Below are 11,467 nucleotides of genomic sequence, written 5' to 3'. Positions count from 1 at the left end.
TTTCTTATTTAAGCTTAGCATTTATTTTCTCAATATGAATTGAGTTTTAAATTATTATTAAAAATGGGTGAATTTTATGTTTGGAATGATATTAATTTAGAATTTATTTGTCCAATAATTTTTTTTAAAGAATTTAAAATAAATTCCAAAAGGTGTGCATTATTGAAAAAGTGATCATATTTAAAGATTTTCATATCGATTAACGAAGAAAGAATAAAAGAAGAAATACATCATATTCTATTTCATTTGTTTTTTTTTTTTTTATGATTTTTTTAAAAATTATTATTTTATTTTAAAAAACAAGTGAAAATCACTTTTATTTGAGTTGTGAAAACTTTTCTTTATTTTCATTTTATTTTTAAAAACTAGTTTAAAGAGTAACTGTTAAATAATTTTATAAACTATTAAAAATAATTGTTAAAAAAAAAAACTCTTTTTAAATAACACCACTGAGCAAACTCTAAAAATTTGGATATATGCATCTGATGGAATACAACCATGCAAGAAGTGCCTTGTTATCATTTTTTTTTTATTCATTACTTATGCATGTGATAAATGGTGGGTGGATATGATGAAGAAAAATGATCATATCAAACCCTATCCCAAAATTTCTTGTGTTACAACAGCCTACTTCACATAACTGAAGCGTGAAGTAGAACTAGAGAGTATAACATATAGAACGGAAGAGTCTAGGTTGGTGGAACGGAAGAGGCAAGGAAATTTTCTTTATGCTTTTTATGATATATCAACAATTGTGAATTGAAAGAATGCATGTAAAAAAGGAAACCAGGAGAACAACATTAAAGGCTAAGGTGGTGTTTGTTTTTTTACTTAATTCTAAATAGAACCTTAATACTTAATAGTATTAAATATTAGGTTATTTGTTTTTGTAGTATTTTATTTCTATTAAGTATTAAAAAGTAAAAAAAACCATTGTGTTATTTTTTCTATTTAGAAAAAACCATATATTTTGGTTTTTTCTATTTAGTAAAAAGTTTATAATAAGTCATGAAAAAGTAAAAAAACAAACAACCTAAATTCTAAAACTAAATGGTTTTCACCAAAAAGCCAAAAAAACAAACACCACCTAAATATGTATTTTGTAATCTCTCGAATGAAGTAGAGTAAAGTCCGGAGTGATTTTAGAGAGCGTTTTTAATATTTCTAATACTTGAATGATAAAAAATTTAAAGTTTTAAAAATATTAAGTCTTTCATAAAATTATTGTAGAATAAGTTCTAAAAATGCATTTAATAGTAATTTTAAGAAGTATTTTTAACCTTTGTAATATTTGAAAGATAAAAAATTAGAAATTTTCTAAAATCATTATCAAATACATTTCAAATATTGTAATTATATATTTTTGAAAGCGTTTTTATTCAAATGTTTTCAATAGAAATATTTTTTCTAAAAATGTTTTTAAGAGAATCACTCATAAATGTTTTTTCAAAAACCACTATAAGTGATTTTTTTTCTATTATTGTTTAGATTTTTGAAAGTGTTTTTTAAATTTATCAAATATCTAATTTTTATATATAAAAAAAAATATAGATTAAAAATACTTCTTAAAATCATCAAGCATAAATTACAAATTATTTCGTACCAATGGAACACACAAAATTAGATAATGTTAAATACACCCGGTTGTAGCGTAAATTACAAATTATTCGTACCAATGGCACACACAAAATTGGATAATGTTAAATACACCAGGTTTTTCTTCCATAATAAGATGCATTCTTTTAACAAACCCCCACACAAAAATATAAATTTTCAGGCCCATCAGGGCCTCAAGCACAATTTTCCCGTAAAATACTCCAAATTAAATAAGTAGCTAGGCATGATAGACTGAAAATGTATCTATATGAGTAGTGCAGGAGATGACGCCTGTCAGATCCAGCTCTTCAGATCGATAGTCCCTTTGCATGAGTAGTGCAAGTATGTAGACAAGACAAGAGTGGGAGTTGGGAGTAAGAGGGTACCTCATCAGTTGTGGACTACAGGGGGAAGACTGATGTGAAAGTCTGAATGGCAGTAAGCGATAGTCCTATAACTGCAGCAGTCAAAGCCATCAAACTCCAGGGGCTACTGAAGTATTTTTGCTTGCACTGAACATGCCATTTGCGCAATCTGCAATTGTGGTGCCTGTCAACATGACTTTGAATCTGTAGTTTTACATCTTCATAAGCAGAAGGATTTGGTACCAATTTGCTGCATACGTTGTTGAAAAATTGGGCCACGTCTCTTTGTTCGCCAAAAAAGTTTCGGAGTATTCCGGCTGCCTGAAGCTCCTTCACGTCGTCCCAACGAGCAATGAGTGAATTCAGGAAGCATAGGTAAGAGATTACACCAAGGTTGTTAGTGGTATCTGAGGATTCGAAGGCTACCAAGTTTAAGAAAATTATCATAGTGGAGGCGTTCATGGAAATGGTAGGAAGCTTGAGGCATCCGGTGGTGCCAAAGAGAGGCTCGAAAGAAATATCTGTCAAATAACTTGTGGGACTGGGCTTAAAATGGATGTCCACTTTCCTAAGCTCCTGGACGTTTTCACATGAGTGCCATTCGGGTCTCCCTCTCCCACGTCCATCGTCTTCTTCGTTCTGTTTTTGTGTTGGGCTAATTGTTACCGGTTTGCCTAAAATGACGCCTTGCAAATAGTGGAGCAGATGGCAGGGTTTAGGATTCACTTCTTTTAGCCGTATTCCTCGAGGGGAGGGGACATGAGATGCAACGAAATCTTTTATCTTTTCTTCCATCGACGGTCTTGAATTTTTTGCGTCCTTGAACAGCAGCTTGAGGACTTTATAGGGAAGTTGGTTCTCCAGCAAGAACAAGTCCTCTTTTATATGAGCCATTTCATGATTTGTAAAACCCAAAATATCGGACCCATCCTTCTTGCTGCTGTAGTTGATGAAATGTAGTAAAAAACACCCGTCCAGCAAGAAAATCGTCGCCAGTGTCTGGTCGGTCATTTCACATATTGCCTTATTATCATAGCACTTCCTCAGTTCCGGTGTCTTTTTCTTAATTTTGAGGTACAAAACATCTTTCTCCTGCTGACTTTCCTCAATGAACTTCTTAGCATGCCCAGACTTGAGCTTTTGTGCTTCCCGGCAATCCCTGTTATCATAGTAATAGGGACCAATTGAAATCACGCTTGGTTTAAACCACTGAGGCAACTTTTGATTTTGACTATTTCTCAAAGCGGTCGGAATCTTTGGTATACTTGGAGTCCTTTCTCTTGCATTTGACGCTTTATCGGCATCATTCCAAACTTCAGTATCAATATCAATTAGATGCTCATCATTTGAACTTTCGCCTTTTGTAGCGCTGCGAATAAATTGTTACCGGTTACCAAACCAAAAAAAGACTCAATTCTAACTAGTCAATTAATATACAGCCACATGAAAACACGCCATCCCCCAAAGCATTCAAACCCTTTAATCGTATCTCATTATTTCAAATGCATTTTTGTTAAACTCAAACTTACACACTTTCATATTATCTATCACTTTAAATGAATTATTGCAATATAATTTTCTAATTGAACTCATCTTGTTCAATAGGATATGTTGGAAAGTGTCTCAAATTTTATTTTTGAGTCACTTGAAAAGTTATTGGTAGTTTACTAGTAGAAGATATTCTTGTAAGTGAGTTTCATATTATTATAAGAAATATTCTATTATGGGATTTTCTTTTTTAGGAAAAAACATATTTGATAATTATATATTTAGTTTCTTGAATGGAATCTTCCTTTGTAATTAGAAAAAAAAAAAAAAAACCAGAAAGAGACTTTGACCAAAATAGTGATTTTTTTTTTTTTTATTGTATAAATTGGAACTTTGGAATTTGAGATAAAGTTTAAGGTTAAGAATTTTGATGGAAAAAATGATTTTGGTTTGTGGTACGTTAAGATACCTGCCTTATTGGTTTAACAGGGGTTGTCCAAAGGACTGAAAGGTAGAGAGACTCTATCAAGATCGATGTTTGATGAAGATAATGATGAACTTATGGAGAAAACACATAGTATTATTCTATTATGCTTGGGATAATGAGGTGCTTCATGAAGTTGTAGAAGAAGAAATGGTTGACAAGTTATGGTTGAAGTTAGAAAGTTTGTATATGACAAAGTATCTTACAAATCGTTTGCATTTAAAAAAAAATGGTTGTTCACTTTCTAGATAAAATAAGATACGCCCATTAAAGACCACCTTGATGAATTTAATAAAATCATCATGGATTTGAGGAATATTGATGTTAGAATTGATGATGAAAACTAAACCATAATTTTGATGTGTTCCCTATCTAATTATCATGAGCACTTTGTAGATGCCACGATGTATGGTAGAGACACTCTCTTCATAGAGGATGTTGGAGCAAACTTGAACTCAAAGGAGTTGAAAAAAAGAGTGCTTGAGAATAAAGAAGATGACTCAGGTGAAAGTTTAGTGGCTAGAGGGAGAACAAGAAAGAAAAATAATGGTAGAAAAGGTGATTTAAATCAAAGTCTAGAGAACATAACAAATGTTTCAAGTGCACGAAAGAAGGGTACTATGCGAAAAATTGTCTAGATCGTAAAGAAAAAAAAAAAAAGAGAAAAATTTCTAATTTTAGTGATGCAACAGTTACAAAAGAAAATTTAAATACTGCAGATATTCTTTTAGTTATTGTTAATAACTCAAGTGATGAGTGGATTATTGATTCAGGGTGTTCCTATCATATTTCTCCCAATAGGAATTGGTTCAGTACCTATCAACTTATAGATGGTGGAAAATGGGTAATATGGGAAACGATGTAGCCTGTAAGGTTATTGGGATAAGCATAATTCGAATTAAGATGCATGATGATATCGTAAGGACATTAATTGGTGTAAGACATGTTCTAGAGTTGAAGAAAAATTTGATTTCTTTAGGGACACTTGACTTCAATGGATGGACATATAAAGCTGGAGATAGAGTTTTGAGGATTTCAAAGAGCGCTTTTGTTGTGATGAAATGAAAGAAAATTAATGGTCTTTATATATTGTAGGGTAGCACGGTTATAGGTGCAATTGCTGTTTCAACCTTAGAATCAATTATAGAGACTACTAGATTGTGGCATATGCGGATTGGGCATATGAGTGAGAGAGGGTTGGCAATTTTGAGTAAATGAGGTTTGGTTGATGCACAGAAAATGTGATAACTAGATTTTTGTAAGCATCGCATGTTTGGGAAACAATGGAAGGTGAAATTCGGTACAAGTATTTATAGAACTAACACTACTACAAAAATTGAAATTAATGACGCTTTATTTTATGACGCTTTCTAAAAGCGTCATTATTGAGGGTATACAATGACGCTTATAAGAAGTGTCATAGTTGTATTATTTATCTTGATACTTATTATAAGTGTCATTATTTGATGTCATCTTTTTCCTTATAACTGTGTATATAATGACGCTTATAAGAAGCATCATAATTTTATTATTTACCTTGATACTTATTATAAACATCATTATTTGATGGGTATGTAATGACGCTCCTAATAAGTGTCATAGTTGTATTGACTTTTAAAATTTTTGTTTTTAAGTTAACTTATACAAATTTTGATATTAGAATTTTATTCTATAAATTAATTATGGTAAATTGACATTAATATTAATGACATAAAGTTGCTACATTAAGGTTTTTTTAAAAAAATTGGATATAAATAAAATAAAATCCTAATAAATTATTTTTTTATTATTTTATATTAATTTTTTTATAGTTTGTATCAATACAATCTATTAAGCTCATTCTATTAAATTAGTTTTTTTTTTTAAATATCAATATTCAAATTAAACCAACATCAAACTAAAATATCAAATAATTAAACAATATAAATTCATTATGAGTTCAATATATAAAAATTATTATTGAAAGATGAAATAAAGAATACTATTTTTAATTTATTGAAAAAGGACATGCATGGTATTTTAGAATTTGTTATAAAGTCTCCATTGAAAACCCTAACTTTTGGAAGACAAGAAAGAAGGGAGAGAGCCACCGTTTTTAGTGAGAAAGAAGAGAAGAGAGAAAAACGCAAGTTTTTCTCATCCAGATTTCATCAAAGGTCCGATCCCACTTCGTCTGTGGTCCGATTGAGCTGAAATTTGGAGGAGAGTTTCGTGACTCATTTATCTTCAATCTGAACGGTAAAGATCGGATTTGGAGTTTCGGAAAGTCATTATAAAGAAAGAGAAGAAGAGAGAAAAACGTAGGTTTTTCTCATCATGCCCAGATTTCATCAAATGTCCGATCCCGCTTCGTCCGTGGTCCGATCGAGTTGAAATTTGAAGGAGAGGTTCGTGGCTCATGTATCTTCAATATTAACGGTGGAGATCGGATTTGGAGTTTCGGACAGTCATTAGAGAGAAAGAGGAGAAGAGAGAAAAACAACAGTTTTTTACATCATGCCCAGATTTCATCAAAGGTCCGATGCCGCTTTGTTCATGGTCTGATTGAGCTGAAATTTGGAGGAGAGGTTCATAAGTCATTAATCTTAAATTTGAACGGTGAAGATCAGATTTAGAGTTTTGTAAAGTCATCTTTCAGCCAAAACAGAACCTTTATTTTGGTGGGCTTTTTTCAGCCAAAGATGACGCTTCCTGAAAGTGTCATTGTTGCCTAAGACATACAATGACAGAGGCGGAAAGGACGCTTTAGAGAAGCGTCATCTGTTACCTTTCTTGACGCTTAAAAAACGTCATTGTTTCCCATTTTTCTTGTAGTGTAAAGGTACTTTGGATTATATCCATTCAAATATTTGGGGTCTTCTCAAGTTATATCACATGATGGTGGAAGATATATGTCAATCTTTTGATGATTACTCTAAAAAGGTTTAGGTATATATCTTGAAATATAAGAATGATGTCTTTGGGAAGTTCAAGCAATGGAAAACCATGATTGAGATGCAAATTGGGAAACAAATCAAGTGCTTGAGAATTGATAATGACATGGAATTGTGTGGGAAAGAGTTCAATGAGTTTTGCAATAATGAAGGCCTTGTGAGACATCGCACAGTTAGGCATACTCCACAACAAAATAATGTTGCAGAATGGATGAATAAAACTCTTTTAGAGAAAGCACGATGTATTCTTTCAAATATAGGGTTGTCAAAGGAATTTTAGACTAAAGTGGTAAACTCAGCTTGTTATCTTGTGAATAGATCTCCTTCAATTCCTATTAACAGTAGGACTCTTGAAGAGGTATGGTCTAGTTTCCTTTTTAATTATGCTAATTTAAGAATTTTTTGTTGTCCTATTTATACTTATGTGAATGAAGGTAAGTTGGAACCAGGGGTAAGGAAGTGCATTTTCTTAGGATATGTTGATGAAGTGAAAGAGTATAGGTTATGGTGCCAAATTCAAAATTCTCCAAATTTCTTATTAGCAGGAATGTAACTTTTAATGAATCTACAATGTTGAGTCTTAGGAATGAGCAACTTTATATAGAAAACCACCTTAATGTAATAGAAAATGTGAAGTTTGTGCCTAAAGCTTCAAAAACCATAGAAAAAATAATTTCAATAAAGCCAAAGGAGAAAGTAGTACAACATCTCCATCATAAAGAAAATGCACCACAAAAGCAATAATATTAGTTAGCTAAAGATAGAATAAGAAGCAAAACTAAACCACCACAAAGGTATGCTTATGCATATTTGGTTGCTAATGCATTTAGTTGATAGAGAACATGAAAGGAAGGAACCTCACACTTATCATGAAGTCATTACTAATAGAGAATCTAAACAGCGGATTATTGATATGAATGAGGAGATTGAATCTTTTCAAAAAAACCACATTTAACAATTAGTTGAAAAATCTAAAAATCAAAATATTGTTGGTAGTAAATGGCTCTTCAAAAGAAATCAAGGAATTCCAAAAGTGGAGGATGCTATGTTCAAAGCAAGCTTGGTTGCAAAGGGCTACAAACAAAAGGAAGGTGTGAACTTCAATGAAGTGTTTTCTCCGGTTGTGAAGAATAGCTCAATTAGGGTGTTACTTACTATGGTTGCTTTATTTAATTTAGAGTTAGAACAACTTGATGTCAAGACTATTTTTTTACATAGTGAGTTGGAAGAACAAATTTATATGCATCAACCAAGGGATTCATCATTTCGGGAAAGGAAAACCATGTTTGTTTGTTGAAGAAATCTCTTTATGGTTTGAAACAATCTTCTAGGCAGTAGTATAAAAGGTTTGATACTTTTATAATTGATAATGACCACCATAGGAGTGAATATAATAATTGTGTTTATATATTACAAGGAATTGTTTGATGGCTCTTTCATTTATTTATTATTATATGTTGATGACATGTTAATTGCTTGCAAGAATATGTCTGAGATTAACATGTTGAAAAATCAACTTCAAGGAGAGTTTGAAATGAAAGACCTTGGAGCTGCAAAGAAAATATTGGGTATGGAGATTCATAAAGACCGAAAAACAGGGAAATTGTATTTATCACAAAAAAAGGTACATTGAGAAAGTGTTAAAAAGTTTTGGAATGCAAAGGTCAAAACCAATGAGTACTCCGTTAGCAGTTTACTTCAAACTTTCAAGTGTTTTATCACCACAGATTGAAGAAGAAATAAAGTACGTGTCACATTTTCCTTATACTAGTGTAGTTAGGAGTATTATGTATGTCATGGTCTACACTATGCCAAATATTTCACATGCAATTAGTGTGATGAGTAGATATATGGATCGCTTTGGAAAAATCAATTGGCAAGTAGTGAAATGGAAACTTTGATACTTGAGAGGAAAATCATATGTTGGCTTAATATATGATAAAAGTGTTAACATCTTTGAGGAAATTGTTGGTTATGTTGATTCTGATTATGTTGGAGATTCGGATTGAAAAAGATCTCTAACAAGGTATGTATTCACTTTATGTGGTAATATTATTCATCATCTAGAAAGCAACTTTGCAATCTATAGTTGCTTTGTCAACCACTGAAGTAAAATACATGGCAACCACAAATGCAGTGAAAGAAGCTATTTGACTTAAGGGTTTGGTCGACAATTTAGGCTTACAATAGGAGTTGACTATTGTGTATTGTTATAGACAAAGTGTCATACATTTGACTAAAAATAAGATGGTCCATGAGATGACCAAACAAATTGATGTTAGAATACATTTTATTAGAGATATGATTGCATAAGATGCTATTGTAGTGAAAAAATCCCTACGATGGACAATCCCGCAAATATGATTACTAAGTCTATTCCTCAAGTTAAGTTCAAGCATTGCTTGGACTTAATTGGTGTTAGTAGTATTTGAAGGCCCCTTTGGAATGTAAGAGTGAAGTAACATGAAAGACTTTCGAGTTTATGTGAATCTTGGGAATTTGAGCTAAGGTGTAGATTGTTGAAAAATGTCTCAAATTCTATTTTTGAGTCTATGGGAAAGTTATCGATAATTTCTCAATATAAGAAGAGATTTTGACCAAAATAATAAGTCTTTTTTTAAGGTATAAACCGAGACTTTGAGATTTGAGAATTCAAGGTTTGTAATCTCCTTCAACAATGGTGAAAGTTATTTTTTGTCGATAAGTTTAAAAGCAAATTTTATTCCACTTCTCATCAAATGTGCTAATTTTACAAATATTTTTTTTGCTACAATCTTGCAAAAGCCTCAAGATTGGTACTTGATCCAACTTCTAAGAGAAAACTTTCAGAAACTAAAAAAAAAAGTTCATGGGTTTTATTTTATTTTGACTTTTTAACTTTTGTTTGAATTTCTAATATATTAAATCATTTTTAAATAAACTTTAAAATAAGCATGTTTTATTTCTTTCTAATTTTAAATTGATTTTACTAAATAGACTTTAAATTTTAAGAAATTATTTTTTATCTTGAAATTTAATTATTTTATTTATAATTTGAAAACAATTTCTTAGTAAAAAGAACAAAATATATAGAAATAAATTAATTTGTATTTTTAAAATTAATTAATATAAAGTAGCTTTTAAGATAAATTCAAGATCATCTATTCAATTTGTTACAAAACAGTATTTATTTTTGTACTCAAAGGTTTTATTTTTTTTAATTATAAATAGTGAAAAATAATGTAATTTTAAATAATAATAATAATAACGTGATGTCTTCCATGTCGCAAAGATTATAACTTTAGAAGGAAAAATATAATAGGAATCAAGACAATCTTGGCAAAAGATTTCTCATTTTTACGTTTGTTACGATAAATATTACAAATTACCCCTTTTAAAAGCCCGTACAATTCTCGCATTTATAAGTCATCACCAATTTCACCACCACAATGGTTGCAAAGTGAAGCAAATAAAACTATACTACAGCAATGGCAAACAAAATAAACTCACTCAATCGAACAAACCAAAAGGTACGAGGATAGAGGGAGCAGTACTTGTTATTGCTCGGCGGCGGCGTAGTGGTGCCTGCGATGTTGTTAGTGCTCGGTGGCGTAGGGGTGGCTGCGATGGCGTTGTTCTCCATGCAGATAGAGGTGTGTGGTGCTGCGTGGGCTGAGGCGCAGTGGTGCTGCGTGGGCTGAGGCGCAGTGGTGCTATGGGCTTTCAGAAGTGATGATTGTGGTGGTGAGCTGTATGGGCGTTGTTCCAGAATGGTGATTACGGGCTCTGAGAGGTGATGATGCTGTGGTGTGGTGGAGGTGGAAGACCGTATGATTGTTTGGAGATCTGAAGTTGTATGTGAGGATTGGTGTTTACCGCGGCGTGAAGGCTGGTTCCATATGGGGTGGGTATGGAAGGCCGTGGGTAGCAGCAAGACTGTGAAGGTCAGGATGGGTGCGGAGGGTGCTGTCGATGTGGTGGAGTTGAGGGTCGTGGGTGCTTACGTGTTGGGTGTTGAGATGGAGGTCTGCTGTAGGCTGGGTTCCGGCGTTGACTTTGGGAGGTTGGTGAGGGAGGTCCAGAATGTGTGTATATATGGAAGGAAGAAGAGGATCTCTCAAGTGGATAATAAAATAAACCCAACGGAATGTGGTGAAATAAAATAAACCTAAGGGCAGGCGGAGAAATCCCGGCCTGTTACTTTTCTTCTCCATTCCCCCTTTTTTTTTCTTTATTTCATCATTCTCATCTCTGACTTGCTTAGAGTGGATAAGAAAATCACTTTTCTTCTATTGACACTACCTTTCCTCACGTCATTGAGGCCACCTCCTTTCCTTACGTCAGTGAGAAGCAGCACTCTGCATACCTGACTCCAATATTTACATCATTTTTATAATAATAAGTGTTGGCTGCAATGATGAGTTATATATATATATATATATATATATAAGAATAGTAAAATGAAAATAAATATGATTACGTACCGCAAGTGTTGGAAATTTGAATAGAAACGGGGAAGCAAGCCTTAATCTCAATGGTGCTACCTATCAATTATTGGAGGGCTAACCTCAATGAAAGGACGATTAGTGTACACGCATCCTCATATTTTCCATCAGAGGGGA

At 32.5% G+C, this 11,467-nt stretch overlaps 1 protein-coding gene across 1 annotated transcript; it reads right to left on the bottom strand.

Moving 5' to 3' along the window:
* Positions 1 to 1,813: 1,813 nt before the first annotated feature.
* Positions 1,814 to 10,864, bottom strand: LOC117920074 (UPF0481 protein At3g47200-like). Its single transcript, XM_034837426.1, has 2 exons — positions 10,400 to 10,864; positions 1,814 to 3,330 (listed from the first exon to the last, which is right to left on the bottom strand). The coding sequence occupies exons 1-2, from the start codon at positions 10,486 to 10,488 to the stop codon at positions 1,998 to 2,000; spliced, it is 1,422 nt and encodes a 473-aa protein (XP_034693317.1). The 5' UTR covers positions 10,489 to 10,864; the 3' UTR covers positions 1,814 to 1,997.
* Between the last annotated feature and the right edge of the window lie 603 nt (positions 10,865 to 11,467).

The sequence above is a fragment of the Vitis riparia genome, chromosome 8, assembly GCF_004353265.1.
Source record: "Vitis riparia cultivar Riparia Gloire de Montpellier isolate 1030 chromosome 8, EGFV_Vit.rip_1.0, whole genome shotgun sequence".
Lineage (NCBI taxonomy): Eukaryota > Viridiplantae > Streptophyta > Magnoliopsida > Vitales > Vitaceae > Vitis > Vitis riparia.
This window is presented reverse-complemented; position numbering and strand designations above follow the sequence as displayed.

Bases quoted from the DNA above. Each gene is read 5' to 3' on its own strand.
- LOC117920074 (XM_034837426.1), bottom strand. From the start codon at position 10,488: ATGGAGAACAACGCCATCGCAGCCACCCCTACGCCACCGAGCACTAAC. The intron at 3,331-10,399 runs GTACTGCTCCCT...ATTTATTCGCAG, and splicing joins CCGCCGCCGAGCAATAACAA to CGCTACAAAAGGCGAAAGTT.